The sequence below is a fragment of the Sturnus vulgaris genome, chromosome Z, assembly GCF_052056855.1.
Source record: "Sturnus vulgaris isolate bStuVul1 chromosome Z, bStuVul1.hap1, whole genome shotgun sequence".
Lineage (NCBI taxonomy): Eukaryota > Metazoa > Chordata > Aves > Passeriformes > Sturnidae > Sturnus > Sturnus vulgaris.
In genome coordinates this window covers 59,628,378-59,647,629 of record NC_142283.1, presented here as the reverse complement: position 1 = coordinate 59,647,629, position 19,252 = coordinate 59,628,378, and the positions used below count along the sequence as shown (strand labels likewise).

Genomic DNA, 19,252 nt, shown 5'->3' with positions numbered 1-19,252 from the left:
TTTTCAATAGTACTAGCGTGGATATGCTGGAATCTACATTTTTGGGGGGATAATTTTAGAATGGCTGCCGTACTTCTTCCCCGTTTTTCCAGTAATACTGTCCACAGACAGCGTTAAGTGTCTGCAGAGTGTCTGCAGAGCAGCGGGACGCGGGCCCATGTTTTGGCAAAGCGGAGGCCTGGGAAGTTGCAGCAGCCACGTTCCGGAGGGGCTCCGCTCCGCCTTCGCCCGTGACTCCCTGACACCGGCTCTCCCCGCCGAGCCGCCGGGCGCGGCGTTGCCGTGGAGACGGCGCCGCAGGGGCCGGGGGCGGGAGGAGGCGGCCCGGGCGCCGCCAGCACCCCGAACCCTCCCCGCTCCGCTCTCCCCCCGCCGCCGTTCCCTATTATAGAAGAGCTTCCGGCGGCGTGGACCACTCTGACATCATCCTCCGCACCCCGGTGACGTCAGCGCCGGGAGCGGGGCGTGACGTCGGTGCGTAGGGGAGCGCGGTGACGTGTTCTATTTAAAGCTCCCCAGGCGGAGGATGGAGGCAGAGCGAGCAGGTGCCGCCGCGGGCAGGAGCGCACCGGCCGCGTGCGGCGTACGGCTGTAGGGCAGGGCGCGGCTCCACTCCGCTCTTCTCGCCTCTTTCCTTCCCTCCTCTTCCCGTTCCCCGGGAAGGAGGAGCGGGACGAAGGAGCGGGCTCTGCGCGGCGGCTGCGCCTGCCCGCCGCGAGGGGACGAGCGGGCGGTGGCGGAGGTGTGAGGAGGAGGCGGGGGATGCGAGCGGGCACAGGCAGCGGCTCGGTGGCGCCGGAGCAGCCGGGCACCGCCTGAGGCGGCCATCGCTCCCTCCCTTCGTCCCACCGGCGGGGCTGATCCCGCAGCCCCGCTGCAGAACAGCGCGGGCTCGGCGGCGGCAGCCCCTCCCGCCGCCCACTGTCAGTGACCGATCCGCCGCGCCCCAGGACGATGCCCGCCCGCTCGCTGCAGAAGAAGGCGTGACGGCGAGGAGCGGCCCGCCGCCGCGGGAAGGAGGAGCGGTGCCCCGCATCTCCGCAGCCGGGGGTGGGCGGGCAGGAGGATCAGGGGAGCGCGGCGCCCCGGTGCCCGCGGGCGGCGCGCGGCCGCAGCTCGTCGGTAGCGGCCTCTCGCCGGGAGTCCGATGCCAGCGCCGGTGCCACGGCTCGCTCTGCCTTCTCGGGAAAATGCATCCGTGCCCGCCACGCGTCTGGCGGCGGTGCTAGGGGGAGCGGCGTCGTGGAGCTCTGTGCGCACCGCCTGCCCCATCCCGCTCCGCCTCTGAGGCACAGGGAGCCCTCCGCGGCCGCGCACGTCCCGGCCAGAAGCGCCGCAGCCGCCGCCAGTCCCTCGCGGAGAAGGCGAGCGCTTCCCGGTTCGCCTGCAGGAGGGGACCCGTCCGCCCCCGAAGCCACCGCTGCCGCCCGTCCGGGGGCCGGAGCCGCTGCCTGAGGGCGACCGGCGGGGCCGGTGGCCATGGGAGCCTGGCCCGCGGGGGGCGCTCCCTAGAGCGCGGGCGGCCCCACTCGGCCCCCGACACCTGCGGCGAGCCCAGAGCAGCGGCCCCGCCGCCACGGGGCTGCGGAGCTGCCGGAGCGGCGAGGAGCGCCCCGGGGACGCGGCACCACCGGTGCCAGGCGCTGCCGGCCGCCATGGGGTAAGGATGTCGCGGGGGCCGCCGGGCTGGTACTGGGGCTGGGGGTGGGAGCGGCCGCCCTCGGAGCTGTGGCCGCTGCTGGATGCGCACGGAGTCCAGGGGTCTCACTGGCAGGGTGCGCCAGCAGCAGGAATCCTACTGCAGTCGGTGCCGTGCATCAGCCCGGTGATGGGAGAGCAGTGCGATCCGTGAGGGGCGCACCGCGATCTGCAGCGGTTTGTCTCCCACATCGGAATTCTGGAAGAGCCGTCTCGGCTCCCAGTTGCCCACCGTGAGGACCTTTCCAGGGTTGTTAGGCGATGTTCAGTTCTGAAAACGAGTGCTTTAAACTCAGTGCGCTAGGGTGAAATTCCAGAACAGCGAAGGCTCTCTTTCACTCTTCTGGCGTCGTCAGAGAATAGCGAACAACATGGGAATTTCTCAATAAATTGAAGGCTCTAAGGAAATCGGCTTCACAGCAGGTTCCCTAGTAAACTGGGGAATCCACTTGAGAGCTTAAGGAAATGAGAAGGAAGGAAATCTATAAAATTAATCAGATCTCATATAAATTGGTAGATAAATATGTGACATAGATACCTATGAAAACTTTCCACAGTAGTATCCTTAGGAATTTGTGATTTGAAAAAATAATCCATGCTACTGGGCTTGTCTGATAGTGGAATGGAAACTCATCTGTGTTCCAAAGCAACAGAAAACTGGTATAATCTGGCAAACTGCAAGGTGGAGTCAGATTTTCTAGGTCTACAAAAGTTATAAATCCTGTCCTTTGCATTTTAGAAATTTAGGAATTTGAATGTGAAATTGGCATATTACTATGGGAGTTACAAATGTCTCCTCAAGCTGTTTAGGACATTTGAATTCTTCAAGTTATTAACGTCCTTGCATGTGTGGTGATAACAGCTGCATCCTTGTCTCTGTCCTATCACTGGGGGTCACAGGTCAAGATGTAGGAAGGAATGAATCCTCGCTCCTTAGGCTAGTTTTTATTTTTCTGTTGTCTTCCCTGCCATTAAAAAAAATCAAACAGAGTAAACCCAAACTTGCAGCTGTCTACATATCCAAGAAAGTGATTTCTCTGCCAAAAATCTAAATAATATTATAATTTTTTGGGATATATGCTTAAAATTGCTAGTCAGACACAGGATTATGTAAAATTAAAACAATGGAAACCTTCTTACTGATTTAAAATCAGTACTGTGTTTGTAGATATTTGAGTTATGCATATCACATTACATCCACTGAACTGTTGAAAAGAAGCAAACATTTGTCTCCAGAACTCCAGTTCTGGTGTTTTAGTGTCATAGCTTCTAAATAAACAGTACAAATCCCTATCTGTAGAGAGCTGAAATAATCTTTAAAAACATATTTGTTGGTGTGATGACTTGAGTAGTATCTTGGCACATGGAGATCAAGAAGACTAAACTTGCTAGCAAATGTCTTAAAGACACTTCAGACAGTATGCTTTGGGGTACTGCAATATAGAATTCCTTTGCAGACCATCATCTGGTCTTCAAGGAGGACAAACCCTGAAATGTAGGAATATGTTACTGATAACCCCACATCTCTCTAAATCCGAGTAAGCACACCCAAGCCAGGGCCAGCGCCTACTTAGTGGATCTGTGGTTAAGTATCAGACATTTATTTCTGTTCAGAGGACAGGTCTTGATTTGGTAGCTGTTTTGTATTAATTCCTAAATGCAAATGCCCATGGATTTCAGAGTATTTCTACACCAAGGTGCACTGGACTTTTAATTCAGACTTTTAATTCAGCAGTTGATACTCTGTACTCTACTAAGGTCTAAAAATTGAGTGTTCCAGAAGAAAGTTGTAAAATCATTGGTAATTCAACGTACCTGGGTCACATGATTTATGTGTATTCAGTATTTAATGGGTACTGTTATGGTGTGTAAGCCTGTTGACTTATCTTGTAGTACCTGGCTAGTGGAGAGCTCACCTATTTCAACGGTTAAAACACAGAAAAGTTGGGGGAGGGAAGTTGACTTGCCAAACCAGCAGGGGCTTTCTTGGTCTCCTTTCATATAATGAAGAATACACTGTTCTGCTGGTGTAGTTCAGACTGTGCGGCGTGTGCAATACCATTAGGCAAGCCATGTAATTATGCACTGGATGTGTGGTGGAAACCAACTGGTGAGTAACTGGGCTTTGGGCCAGTGCTGCTATTAAACATTTTTTTGGGAAACTTGAAACTAGAGAAATGTAGAGTAGTTCAGGGCACTTTCTTAGTGCTGTATCCTTTATATCTGTGGGTGTCTCTCACTTCAAGTGTATCAAGCCCTGTGTATTACATAGGCCAGACACACAGGATGTCCAGTCTTTTTTCTCTATCTGCCAGTCTGTCTCACTTCTCCCAGTTCCTCATTCCTGTTGCATAAAGGCAAGTTCTTGTCAATAATTACTGTTGAGTGATACAGTGCATTATGGACAACCTTTTGTTGGGTTGGCCACATATGATATAGCATTCTTTAACAGGAAAATGTGGATTTTATGTAAAACCTCTGTTCTGTCCTAGTTGATAACATGTATTCATGTGTTCATTGTCAGTATTGCACAATCAGTTTTCTTTGAGCAGAAGTCTGATGGTATTAAAAATCCTTAAGTAACAGCTCTAAAGCATACTCAGGATTTATATTGGCAGTTTAGACTGTTGTATGCATTGACTGGGTAAGTACTGTGTTACAAGCTGGAACCATTGCTGTATTTTTGTTGTCGTTGGTACTGCTTGTATTTCAGTCTGTGAGCAGGGGAAATAGAGACAATAATGCAGTTGTTGGTTAGGTTAGAATAAATACACTTCTTTTCAGACACAATGGGGAAGCTGCAGGGCAGTGAATTATGGTAGAGATGCAGAAACTGATATCCTATTAAACATAATATCTAATATTAATTCCTGATTTATTGATGGGTAATCTCTCTATAACTACTTCCCATGATGACCTTTACATGACGGCTATACACAAATACCTAAATTTGCTATTTGCATTGCCCATCATTCATGCTGAGTTAGAAGCAATTACAAGGTAAAAGCTTCTGGAAGATGTGCTTGTCTCTGTCATGTTGTGTTAATCAAGATGTCTTTATAAAGGCTTCATCTTCAGTTTTGTTGAACTATATTTAGTATGTTATCTTAGTAAAGGTGGTTATGATACATGTCAGTTTGAGATGGCAGAATTAGAATACTAGGAGAATATCGAGAAAGATATGTATTTTAGGGTAGCACTTGTTAGTGCTGCACTTGCCTAGAAATAAGTATTTTAATTTTTGGTAGTCTGCAACTGGTTGATCCACTCCTAGACCTTACACTATTTGAGTATGTGCAGTTAAAGACATTTCTTTAAATAGGACAAACTATGGTCTTGTCCTGAAATGTTTCAGTTTGCTTTCTGTATCTGGGTAACAAAACATGAACACTGTAAAGCTGTTGGGAGACAGAAGTATTATTGCCCATTGAATTTGTCCAGACTCAAGTTCTTTGACCTATTTTCCTCCCACAAGGTTTAATGGTAGCTTTCCCCAGACTTTGTTTTAGCAACACGTCCATCAGCTGTGCTCCACAGAAATACTGCAGATAGTAGAGTGGAAGGTGTAGCTTCTTGGCAGTAGCTCAGTGTTACTGCAATTCCTGGCTCTCTCGGGGTAAAATGACATGCTTATTGTCTGAAAGCAATGGTAGCAAAGTAGTTTATGTTATCGTCTGTGGCAAAATAGAGAGTCTAACAAGTTCTACAGATAAGACTAACAAAACTTGATTATCTGTGAAGAATAGTAATGTATAAATACCAATACAGACTGCATGTAAGTCAGCCTGAAATGGTTAATAAACTACTTTTCAGAGAACATTATGTGTAGACCTCTACCATGCTTAAATTATATTCTGTCACAGTCACTTTATGACCTCAAAACAAGCATGAGAAATCTGAACTGGATTTTCTGGCCTGGCAAAACATAAATGAGTGTCCTGAGCCTCATGAGGCGATGATTGCTGATCTAGTGAAAATACTTGTAATGAATTAGAGTTGTAATGGATCTTTTTAGATACTTCCATGCATTATTAAAATTTTACAGGCCAATCCTTTAGGAAAAATCCTACTTCTTAGAAATATACATTTAAGTCCTTCCAATTCATTATGTTGAGATTATTTTTATTCTCAGTGTCTCAAGGCAAACATCAGATGTGTGTGTGTTCTTATGATTTCTTTTCCAAAACAGTGCTTGCTCTACCACAGTTACTATTATCTTTGCAGGACTCAACTAGATGTTGAGCCGGTATCTAAGGAAATACAGAGTCTTGGAGCCAGAGATTGCAATGACTTGTAATTCTGGAACAGGTCAGCGCTTCTAATTAGGGAAGACCATGACACTTAACTGTAGCTGAGCAGAGTAGTTCTTCCTGCTAGATAGTGAAAGTTTTAAGTTTAATTTAGATATCAGTTTTATGAGATTTTTTTGTTGCAAAACACTTATTCTTTATGATTGTCTCATAAAACTGTAGTTTGATTTAAAGCTTTTAGCTAATCACTCTTTAAATCATTGCCTTTCAAATCTGTGTCTATGTAAATCATTGCCTTTCAAATCTGTGTCTATGCACTTCAAAGAAGAGCATTATCTATGCTGTAGCACTAATTTGCTGGTAGTTTCTCATTAGTATAGGTGTCTTGGACATTATTTCAGTTGAGGCTATGGTTTTCCAGGGTATTCCAGACCATATAGACAATGCAGATACTTCAACCAGACTAGAACTTAGTTTTTCTTCTCCTTTAGATGTCTGTAATTTGGAAGCTGTTGAGACTAAAGTAATTACCAAGGACCAAGGTCTCTGCTAATCTGGAAGCTAAAAGTTAAGAGGTGCTTAGCAAGGAAACTAGTGCAGTGTGATCGTACTCATCCAGGGTGCAACTAGATCTGAAACAGACCTTGCATGAGTACAGGTGCCTGTGCTTTGCCAATGTGTATTTTGTATCTGAGACAGTTTTTGGCACTGGAGAAGACTCTCAGGCTTCCCCATGTGTGTGGTTATAGTGTTAGTAAGAGTTAGCTGTGACAGTGAACAAAAAACCAAAAGTATTATTTCAAGTGGAAAAAAACCCAGATTCCACCTCTTCTTTTTTAAAGATACCATGAAATATATATTTAAATGCTCTATTTAAAAGCCCGACTTAGGTGAAAGCTTTCTGAAAAGAAAATTTCGAAGACCATCCTGGTTTCCAGTTCAGGGTTTTGTGCTGTTCTCCCTGCAAGGCCTATTCAGATATATTCAGTCTTAAAGGTAGGTGTAATGGGTGTGAAAGAATTATGAAAAATCTGCTTTTATGTCCGGTTTTGGTAGTAGACTTCTTTTCATCATTCTGTTTCAAGCTTTGTCTATTTGTCAAGGCTCAGCCATGTGAGATCCACCAAAATTAGTATTGTCCAGGACAGAAATATTAGAGGGGAGAAGAGGCTAGAGGGAGCTGTAGGTTTATTCTGCCTGGCCCTTGCACTATGCAGTGTTGAGCTCTGTCTTATCTACGCAGAGTCCTAGTAGTGGCATTACTCCATTTGGTGAAGTAATGGAACTGTGTTTCAATACTACATTGATTTTGTGGAACTGCATCACAATCATGCTTCTGGCAATAGACTGCACTCTGATACGCTTCTTTGGTGGCAAGTAGTGATGAATGCTGGTCATCGTTAAAAAATTAGTCTAGGAAGATAGTGCTTAAAAATGTAATAGATGACGTTGGCTTGCCAGATACAAGCATATATTGACATTTTCAGCAACTAGTCATGATTTTCGTTTTGTTTTTTTTTAGTTACAGTTGCCAAGTTAGCTAACTTAAGCACACTGCATCACTTATTTTCTGTAATGGGAGGGGAGAACTTGAAATGCATAGCTCCTCTCAGGTTTTTCTTCTTCCTTCACATACATGCAGATGATTCACAGGCACAGTTTTGTTGATGTTTGTGGCTGTGCTCTTTGCCACCATCCCGATCATTAAATTTTCACAGATCTTGCGACCAAATGGTGGGAACCACAGAAGGCAAGCACTGCTTCTTCCACCTGCTACAGCACCAATGTTTGTGCTATGTCAGTGAGCTTTGTCAGTACTGTAACCTAGCTGACTGCAAATACAGGGGTGTGCACAAGGGAAAGGCCACTACAGGTGGGATAGACCTACCTTTTACTATAGCAGTGTCTCTTTATCCTGGTGGGAAATGTTTGAAAAGGTCTGAACTCAGACTCCCGTTGAATTTTGCTCCTCAATTTTGAAGTTCAGGTCTGGAAAGATTTTTTTGTGACTGTCCACTAGGTTGAATCTCTGCTTACTGAGAAATTGTATTTTTTCCCCCACTGAGTAGTGTATTTTGTAGTAAAACAAAACAATACCAGAGCCAAACCGAAACAAGCAGATTTACTAAGCCCAAACCATAATAGGTTGTATTGCTGGGTATAGAATTTGGGTTTTTAAAGTGCTTTTGAATTACTTTTTGTGTAAATAGCATGCTGTAGTCTAGGATCCACACTTAATCTTGAAGCTCTTCTTGTAATAAGACATATGATGAGATCTTCCCTGACTTTTGAAAGCAGAAGAACAAGATTTAAATGGTCAACTCTTTACAGTGAAGTGTTGGTAAAATCTTTGACATGTATTCTCACAATTCTTAGGCCTACTTATTAAGCCTGTTCATTTCCAACAGACTGCCATCCCTGGCTTGTTTGTACAAAATTCTAAAAGAATGTACTAGGTGATATTGGAGAAAACACTTTTCTCCACTATGACTTGATGTGGAGTACACATCCATGGCAGGTATCTTAGCATACTTTTCATGCTAACAAAAAACAAGCATATGCAGTAATATATGCTGTGTATCTCTTGTCAAATGACTGTATACAGTAAACTGGGGTCCTAAGGAGATATTTGGATGATTGGCTTTAATCTGTGCTTTTGCACTACTTGGGTTTTTTGCTGACCATATGTGACTAAAAGAGCTAACTTGCAATTAGACAGGAACACTTCTGTTGGATTAACTTACTTTTAGCTTCTGGATACTGATTTTCAAGTGTGTTTTCAATGTCCAAATGTAAGCCCCTTTTCTACATCTAGAACATGTGGAGGAACTGATTTTTACCAGGAAACAATTAGCCGTGCTTGGGAATAGATGGTGTCTTGCTGATTTGAGTCCTGGGTACTCACGGTTCTCAGAAGTACTGCATAGCTCAGACAGTATGTCTGGCTATGCATGATAGTAGAACTCAAAGGATCTTTGAGAAGTTTTCATTAAAAAGACACAGGTGCTAAAGTATATGATTAAATAATGGTCTATTTTGGCTGAATCTTGTGAAGTGAACACTGAATACTAGATTCCCTAAGATAACCTCATATCTGAATGTAAATTTTGCCCCCATCTCTTACAATGGATCTTAATGGGGCACTAGAGATCTGAAGTAGTTTTTACTGAGAATTATGTATTTGGTGAGCTTAAATGTGACATAGAAATTTTAAAAAAAACACAACAAAACTTCCACTTTTGTCCACATTAATTATAGCTTCTAAAATCAGACTGCAACAAAAACTAGAACAGTTCTGTTACTGGGATGGAATGATGAAGAGTATTATAGGGTCCTTTTCAATATGCCACTTTTATTGTTTGCAGAACTGGAGAATTAAAATTATTCTGGGGTGAAATTTTAGATAAAGAAAGACAATCTCCTTCTTCCCTAATTGTTCTTACAAAGAACAATTTTACTTAGCATTAAAATATATTTAAAGAGTCCTTCTCTTCTTCTCCTTAGTAACAACAGCAAATCCAACATTTAAATAATACTGCTGGTCTTGAGTGTTCAGAGATAGACATGGTACTCCTCAAGTCACCTGTACTAAGTCCGCCTTTACAGATAGAATCCACATCTAGATCTTGTAAAGGTTACCTTCTGCTCCACCATCATGTTTATCTTCTTGTCTTGGTACTTTTGCCGCTGGCTGATGTTTTTGTAAAACCCAAGACTTTGCTTATCCAGGGAACTCCAGATAATTTTTTCTTATATCTATGCTGTTTGTCTTCCTGAAGAACTCTTACTCTTCATTTGCTTGTAACACTGGAAAAATTTTTCAATTAACTATGGTATGAGTACTTCCTGCTCATGGAATTCTATTTACTATATTAACCAGTCTGTTTGGAAACACAAAACATCTTAGTGAGTGGGAAATGGCACTTTCTGCTGCATGGACTAGTATTTGATGCTTCAGTTAAGCCTCTTTTGGACATAACCATAGGAGCACGTAGGTGCTCCAGTTTGGGAAGACTAGACCATGATTAACATGCATCTATAAAATGTTTTAAAATGCAGCTTTCTTTAAAACTGACTTTGCAATACAAGCATTCTCTAAGCAGCTAGTGAACCTGCTTGGTTTTGGCCACTGTTTATTTCATGGATATAGAAACACTGGGCTTTGGTTTCTTACATTTAATATCTGTTCTGATATTTATGCACAGGTGGGGGTGAGGGAGGCTTTTCTAGTTCTTGTTTCACACAAAGGTTTTGAAGGCATGGAACCTACCAGTTCATTCAGGTACCATGTGAAGAAAATTGTTCATAAAAAAAAGGTCACACTGAAATAACTAGCTCTTAACAAACACTGGTTCTTGCTCTTTGATTAGATGCTTCTTAACTGTAGTAGCATGCATTTATTGCTGAATATTTTTATTGAGGTCGTAATATAGGCCTCTAAAACTTCTGTCCCAACTGTATGGTATCCACTTTTTTTTTTGTTCAATTTGTCAAAATGCTAAGCAGTGTTCTGAGACCTGAATTTTAAAAATTGTTTTCATCTGAGTTAAGCCCTGACACCCACCTGCTGTCTTGGGGTTAGAACTAAGGTCATAGTAAGTGCCTTTCAGAAGTATAAGCTAAATTTTGAAGTGTTGTTTGCAACGTGATTGCTAATCTAGTTCCAGTACAGCATATAATATTTTGTCTTTACCACCCTCCATCAGCACAATCTGAATGCATGAACTGTCAGTGAGGAAATGTTTCTTCACATTATTTCAACAGGACTACCTGAGGGTAGTACTCAGTTTTGTTTCCAGAACTGTCCTCTTCACAGAATCACAGAATGTGTAAAACAGGAAGGGACCACAGTGGGTCACATTGTGCAACCGCCCTGTTCAAGCAGTGTCATCCTAGAGCACATTTCACGGGATTGTGTCCAGACAGTTTTTTAATATTTCCAGTGAGGGAGACTGCACAACCTCTCTGGCAATCTGTTCCAGTGTATGGTCCCCTGCACAGTAAATAAGTTCTTCCTTATGTTCAAGTGGAACTTTCTGTGCATCAGTGTCTGGCCTCTTGTTCTATTGCTCAGCACCACTGAGAAGAGCCTGGTCCACCACTGGTCTATCACCTTGACACTCTTCCTTCCAATGCTTATATACATTGATGAGTTCCTCCCTCAGTTGTTTCTTCTTGATATTGAACAGACTCAGCTCCCTCAGCCCTTCCTCATAAGAGAGATGCTCCAGACCCCTCATCTCTGTAGCCTCTGTTGAACCCACCCCAGGAGCTCCATGTCTCTTGTCCTGAGGAGCCCAGAACTGGACACAGCACTCCAGGTGAGGCCTCACCACAGCTGAGTACAGGGGAGGGATCACCTCCCTTCACTCGCTGGCAATGCTCCTCCTAATGCCCCCCCCCCCCAGGATCCCATTGGATTTTTTGTCCACCAGGACACGCTGCTGGCTCATGGACAGCTTGTTGTCCACCAGGACCCCCAGGTCCTTCTCTGCAGAGCTGCTCCCCAGCAGGTCAGCCCCAGGCTGTGCTGGTGCCTGGGCTTGTTCCTCCCCAGGTGTAGGACCCTGCATTTGCCTTTACTGAATTTAAGATGGTTCTTCTCTGCTCATCTTTCAGTCCTGTTGAGGGCCTTTTGAGGGGTCGCAGAGCACTCTGAGGTGTCAGTCACTCCTCCCAGCATAGTATCATAACTAAATTTGCTGAGGAGAAATCTGCCCCTTTTTACAGGTCAAGGATGAACAAGTTAAACAGTTCAGGGTCCAGTATTGTGCCTTGGGGGACACCACTAGGCACAGGCTCCAACTTTGCCACTGATTTTAACCCTCTGGGATCTGCCATTCGGCCAGTTCTCAATCAACCTCACTGTCCACTCATTCAGTCCACATCCCTGAGTTTTTGTATGAGGATGTTGTGAGTGATGGTGTGAAAAGCCTTGCTGAAGTCAAGTAGAAAATATTGACTGCGTTCCCCTCATGAGCTGATTATTCAATGGAATGAAAAGCCCAGGTCAGGTGTGGCTGTCCTTCTCTGCCTGTTGGGGTTTATCCCACAACAAGTGTCACAGCACTTGGCACAATTCCTTGACTGATGCTTACTGTGCAGACTTGTCTAACTTTTCCCTTGTCAGCTGCTGTAGTGGGCTGTGCAGAGCACTCTGCTCCATGCACAATGCATGATCCTACTAGTATGTACAAGTATAAAAATGGATTGTGCCCTTTATCATCGTTTTGCACCTCACTACAGTGGGAGATTGCCTGACAGTGTAAGGTATGTTATGGGAGAGACAGGATTTGGAGCCATCTTAGGAATCTCTTCAGTGATCCAATGAGCAAACTGTATTACTTGTCAGGATACCTATTTGGGTGTTTGGCGAATGTTTGGTGTAAGTGTGCTGTGAACAATAAGGGGAACAGACGTGGGACTCCCAGTTACAGGTCAATATAGGTTCAATCACTGCATCCAAAATTCAATAGTGTTTACTCGGCTGTAAGTTATCAGAAGGGAGAAACTTGCTGGCATGGTAATAGTATGCTCAAAGTGAATTAAAGTCTTTATAGTTCCTGCAGTGCTCAATGGGAGATTCAAATTGATTTGTTATTTTTGAATATAAAATTAATTTGTTTACCTTTCTAGGAGTGTAATTCAGTTCCTTGCTACAAATAAAATGATCTAATTCTCATCTTTTGACGTGGACCAGTGTTGGTTTTTTTTTCCTTTGAAACTTAGCATGCAACTGCAGCACTCTGGTTGGGATTGCAAGTTGTTTGAAGATCAGGTGCTGGTGATGAAATGTGTAGCTATTCAGCCCCTCCTTATGTAAGTTCTGATACTTCCACTGGTGCTGATGGAAGCATGAGTTTAGCTTTGAGGTGTCTGCAGTCAACATGTGGTTGTGCTAGTGGTTTATATCAGGATGTTTATTTTTGAGGGTTAAATGCAAAAGTTCTTTAAACTGACTGTTAGTTGACAAATTCTTAATGTCAAATACGTTGTTTATGTGTTTTAAGCTGGAAATTAAAGGCATGACAAGTGCCAGGTCCACTAAAAGAAAAAGCTTTTTTACATGGAGGAGGCAGGTCAAAATTAATAACCTGGAGATGTGGAAAAGATGGAGTGGATGTGGTTGATTAGGTGAGAAGTAATAAGGAGGTGTGACTGTTTCTGTATGAAGTTCTACAAGGAAGCAAAATAGAAGTTTAGAACCAATACCTTATTAGTTCTAAACTTCTGATTGGATGGATTAGAGCTATTAAGAAGCCAAGAGAAGTTGCTAAAGACTATGGTGACAAATGAGGAAACCTCATTTTAGTACAGACATATCTTTGAGACAAATTCCAAATGTGAGTAATAAACAAGGAAGATATATATTCCTTGGTTTTTCTTCTGATAACAAATTGCCAAGACATCTAGTCTTAATAATAACAAAATTATGACTAGTACTCTTTTAGTGTTGTCTCTCAAAGTCAAAGATGATTGGAAAAACAGCAGTTAGACTAATTTTTAAATAGTATCACTGTTTACCATATAATTGCTGTTTATCTCAATGGAAATACATGATTACTTGATTCTATGACTTTGTATTTCTTCTATTATTTTCTAGGTTCCAGAATTCTAATCAGTCTATTGTCAAAAGCTCCAGCTTTGCGACTTTGCTCCATAGCTGTGAAATACAGCCATCAGAACAGAAATTCTTGTCGTAGGCAATGATGAGACTTGATGGAGCATGCAAAATCACACTGAATGTCAAATCAGAAAATACCATGTTTACATTGTTTTTTGAACTCTGCTGTATTTTAGGGAATCTGAGATGATGTGGGATTGCCACTCTTATTATTTTAATGATCTACATAGCTTCATGTCCTATGGCTTCATGCCATCCCTCTATTCTCACTTCTGTCATACTGCACTACCTGTGCATGGTGACCTTTGTCAATGCTGCTGAAGGATTTTATTACAGCCGCTAAATTGATCTAACCAAGCTTCAGAGTAGAGGGTGTTGATTTACAGACAGTCTTATGCTTTCATATCAGGAAAAAGCAAAGAGTTTGTCTGCCAGTTTTCTGAATCTGCTGTTGTGGGCAGCATTTCTACCACTGTTGTGTCTTATTACCCTTAAATTCCACCAACCACTACGACTAACATCAAAGACCTTGCAAGGTGCTGTTTCTACTTATCTGTGCGTCGACAAGAGCACCTAAGTGGCCCCTTGCAATTTGGCTTGATTCTCACCTTGTTTAGTCAACATCAATTGGTCTAATTAGTTATTTGTGAGTGGCATAAAACTGAAAATTGTTTTGCAAAGGAAACTACTGAACTTTAGATCTTAAAGAATCCATAAATTATTTGAGGGTGCTTGTGAAATGCCAAAAGGAAAACATGCAGGTCATAAATAGGCTTGCATTCTGGACGTGGCAGAAGTTGAAAATTATGTCCCATCTGAAGCCTTCCTCCTCATTTTCCTCATCTTTCTCTATGCACCTGGAAATTAGAGTGCTGCTGGGCCTGCTTGTAAAGCAGTACATGAACTCCTGCCTCACTAGCAGTATCTCTGGATCCCAAAGCAACTTCCTGCTCTGGCTCTCTCTGCTTCTGTTGTTTGGAAAGCTGTGCTTGTGCTGCTGATGTAAGGGGTTTCTTTATTTTTTTTTCTTCTGTTTTTTTTACCCCCCCTTAAAATTGTAGCTCTTGTTATGGTTCTGAAGGATATAGTTATTGATCCTGAGGATCATATAGAAAATATCTATTCATTTAACCTCAAGAAAAGTGGTGGTGCAGGAAGACAGCAAACTATAACTTAATAGTCACATGACTTTGTATTAAAGCACTGTGTGAACTAACAGTAGAAATTCAAGCGGAGCAGTTAAACTACTTAATATTCTCCTTTGAAATATTTGCATGAGTTCTGTAAGAGTAGTCTGACTGTCAGAACTTCATGGCAGAAACATTTTAGATAAAGATTGCAAAGGAAAAATTGTCTCTATACAGAGAGTATCAAGGACCTAGGGGAACTAACAAGAAGGCCTGGTTGTGGATTGCTTTTGGTCCTTTATAAACTTTTTTTACTAACAAGCATGAATAGTGATCTTTCTTCCTTTCTGCTTTCTTCTCTTTTCTGCTTATATTGCAAGTGTGCCTAAGTTGGATTTCCTTGCTGTAGAATGGAGAGAAACTAATATTTTTAGATGATTCATTGCCTGCTTATTTCTAATTCCAGATGCAGCATAGCTTAGCTTACTGAATGTAAGGGCTGTTGCAGGAATGTTAATATCTAGGCGTCTTGCAGAAATGTCTCATTACACTGTTGTTTCAGGATTCTTTTTTCATACACTAGAACCTGACATTAAGTTGGGTTTTTTTGTTTACATCTGATAAATACTTTCAGTGACTATATATGGAAAATAGCTGTACATCTTAAAATTAATTGTCTAGTTCTAAAGATAGAAGAACTCCTCTCCTGACTTCCTGACAAGAATTTTCAAACAGAGCAAAATTCAAGAAAAAAAATGCAATATTTTACTATTGTGATTTCTTAGTATTTTCACTATAGATAAGTATCTATTCTAGAATTCAATCTAACTTAGCTTAGTTGCTCTTAAGTCATTAAAAGCTGATGGTTAGTTCTATCCAATTTTGTAATTAAAAGAAATTTAAGGTAAACATTTATTTAGAGATACCTTTGTCCACTTACACAATTTAGAGGAATAATCACTTAGGTACCTAGAAAAATTCTGAAGATACCTATATCCCTGGAATAAGTTACTAAACTGAAGCGAGAGCTTTGTAAAAATAAAGCTGAGTATCTGATAATGCACTTTTTGTTACTTAATTTGTTTCCCAGAACTTTCGCTTGATTCCTGCTAGGAAAATGAGCTTTTCAGGTTGTGCGGAAGGACAAAAAAGGAAAATCTTAGAGACGTGCACCATCACTCAGCTAGGGGAGTAACTTTTGCAGGCAGTGATAAATTATTGCTGTTAATGTTTCCTGCAACATTTCAGCTGGTTGCCTACCTGGTGAACTTGAGCAGCATGTGATAAGATCATATGAAGGCATCAGAGAACAGACTTTGAAAATAAACCCAGAGAATTGCAGAAGTGAAAGAAAATCCAGTGTTTCTTTTTCTTCTTAAAAAAAACCCCAATTTGAGACCACCCTATACATAACATACAGGTAGCTTTATTAATCTTTAGTATAAATATCTCCATAGTCACTGCCATTACACCAAAAATTTAAAGAGTTTTGTTGGGATTTTTCTTTGCTCTACTGTATAAGCCTTAATTTTAAATACTGGGTGCTGATTTGTCCTCAGCTTTGCGATTGCCACCTTCCATGCTGTTGATGTACTAAATTTGTGAGACTGTAATGCCTGTGCTGTCCTACAGCTAAATGTATGTCGGTGCTGTGGAAAAAGCTCTTTACTCTTTTAAAGTTTACTTAGATCCTTCATGAGTCCCTTACGAATGGGGACCTTAGATGGAAGAGGAATGAGGTTAGGTAAACTTTCTAATTTGTCTTCATGTTTGTTCAATAGCAAGAGCTTTATTTCCCAAAGTATGATAATCCTAACTCTTGGGGTTTCTTGTGATGGCAATACATTTTAAGTGTATTTTAAGTGCCTGTTTGTATGAAACTCCCCTATGTCTTTTCTTCCTTCTCTGGAAGGTACCATGTATGGGCTTCCTGATCATTTGGTTGAGATTGGCATATGTAGAATCATCCATTTGTTCCCCAAACAGACTATTTTATAGGATTGCATTCCTGTGAATCATATTATTATTAAGGTTGGAAAAGACATGTAAGATCACCAAGTCCAACAAGCAGCCTAGAACCAGCACCATGGTCACATGTCCTCAAGTGCCATATCCAAATACTATTTGAACACTTCCAGGAATGATGACTCCACCACTTTCCTGGGCACCCTGCTTGATAACCCTTACCATAAATAATTTTTCTTTCATACACACTCTAAACCTCCCCTGGTGCAATTGAGGCCATTTCCTCTCATCTTATCACTTTTTACCTAGGACAAGAGAATGACCCCCCACCAAGCTACAGTCTGCTTTGAGACAGTGGCAGGCAGAGATAAGGTCTCCCCTCAGCCTCTTTTTTTCTTCAGGCTGCATCCCCCCAGCTTTCTCAGCTACTTCTCATATGACTTGTGCTCCAGTCCCTTCACCGTGGCTCTGTTACTCTTCTGAAGGTGCCATCCACCTTAGTGAGTGTGCCAAAATATTTCCAAAAGGAATTTATTTCAGAAATATTTGAAGTTATGTGCTTTCCTGACTTATCTGCTATGTAATCTAAAACTTCTATTAATTGATGCAATAATCACAATAAACATTTTTTTTCTGCTAATGAAAATCCATAATTGCTGACTTAAGTAGACTTCTGTCTGCTCATAGACATAAAATTTAACTTGGTTTGTATAAAATGATATTCTTTGCATCTAGCTGTTTACATACATGTTTTGTATATAATTTTTACCTCACAGTAAAATGTTGCAAGGTTTTTGTTTGGGTTTTTATTAGGTATATTTTTTCTTTTCAAAAATGTGGGGTGTTAAAGTATGCAGATAGAGTGCAACTTTCCCTCTGTTGTCCAAATAGCTCACAGATTTTCACTAGTCTTTATAGAGAAGCTAACATTTCAAAGATAATAAATTTCTGATAATCACTATATTATTTTCTACTGACTTCCTGTACTTTATGTCTCTTTAAGTACTGTGCAATATCCTACTTCAAGCTGTAGCAAATTGGTTAAAACTTCAGGCCCTTGAAAATGCAATGGACAGTATATAATTATGTTTCTGGCTATGGTAAATGTATTTTTACTTGACCTAACAGGTTTAGTAGAAGTCTTTAGATCATTTTTCAGGATTGGAAGGGAGAAAAAATTGAAGGTATTACTTGAGATGTCTTGCTAACTCCTAAGTGCTTAAAAATCTAATACTAAAACCTGATTCTGAAATGGAAACAAAGCAACTTTGTTCAAAGCTTGAAGGCACTGCATGTGCAATGTTACATAGCTAAAGAGCACAGTCTGAAAGCTTGTATTTTGAACTTTATAGGTAAATAGGCAGACATATGTATTAACTGATAACTGTATACAGAAAACAAGCTTTTTTGTAGCCACTTTCTAAACATTTTCTGACTTAAATAAACCTGATTCAAACCCAAAACGTAATGGCGAAAACAGGTCTAAGAATGTAAGTGTAGAACTAGATAAACCACTAGTGGTATGGGAGAGATTTTGATTGCAACTTCCTCTTTTTTGCTATCTCAAAGCTTGTTTTGAGATATGAAAGTTGTTATTGTATATGCACGTTGTACATTAAAGTTGTGTGTAAGAAAAAATGCAACATCTGAAGTCATAGGCATTAGACAAGTCCACTGACTGTGTTTGTTCAACTTTATATATAATTTTAACTTCAAGATGGTATTGTCAGTTACTTCCTGTCCAGAAAAAAGATTACATTTCAGAACAGTTTCCATACAATGGAAGCCAGTGTTATGCAATACTTTCCCCCAAATGCAAACAATTTTTATCAGACCTCAGAGCATTTTTATGAACATGGAAAATCCTGTGGTTTCCTGCTGCTTTGAACTGTTTGCAGAGCTTGTTGACTCAGACTCCTTAAACAGCACTGACTGTGCTTGGATGCTGTAGTTTATAAATTAGTTTTGACTAGAGCTGCACTTTTAATCACTCTCCTAATTTCTTTTCAGGAGCCTCTTCTCAAGCTGCCCAGAGTAACAAAAGCTTGCTACAGCTTCAGAAACAAGCTAGGGGAGTATATTTTTAAGACTAGCAGGACACAGGGAAAAAACTGTGGGATTAGTATGCTGACATTGGTAAAAGTAGAAAGGTCCTATCCTAAATCTGAGGTTAATCAGCAAATGCCTGAAATACCATGTGCAGTGTTCATGTTATCTGACCTGGGGAGAAATTTCCTTGGATGACAGCTGTTGTAGAGGCTCAGAATTCAATGTATGCAAAATGACCACCTGCAAAACATGTGTTGTGCCAACTGTGGGGCTTTGCAGTCCTCAGGACAGTCAGAGATTGTGTGCTGAGCATGCCATCTGTCATGTGGCAGGGTCTGCTGTAATGGCATGAGTACAGCACACTTTTTGTCCCGTCTCCACCACTCCAACCAGCTTGGAGTGTGGTTGCACTCCCTTTTTGAGCACAGGGATGTTGTCCTGTTTTTGTCTGCATGTGGCATCATTGCATCGTCTTCCTTTGAAACTCTTTGCATGAAACCTGATGGATAAAATCTTGCTCTGTTTGCAACAAGGAGAAA

The 19,252-nt window shown here is 41.8% G+C and overlaps 1 protein-coding gene across 1 annotated transcript in view; it reads left to right on the top strand.

Annotated features, from left to right (window-relative positions):
• The first annotated feature begins 1,529 nt into the window (after window positions 1–1,529).
• Window positions 1,530–19,252, top strand: part of HOMER1 (homer scaffold protein 1) — an 87,013-nt gene continuing 69,290 nt past the window's right edge. The window contains exon 1 of the mRNA XM_088156794.1: window positions 1,530–1,660. Within this exon, the coding sequence (XP_088012920.1) occupies window positions 1,656–1,660 (5 nt within the window). The 5' untranslated portion in view covers window positions 1,530–1,655. The remainder of the gene's footprint in view (window positions 1,661–19,252) is intronic.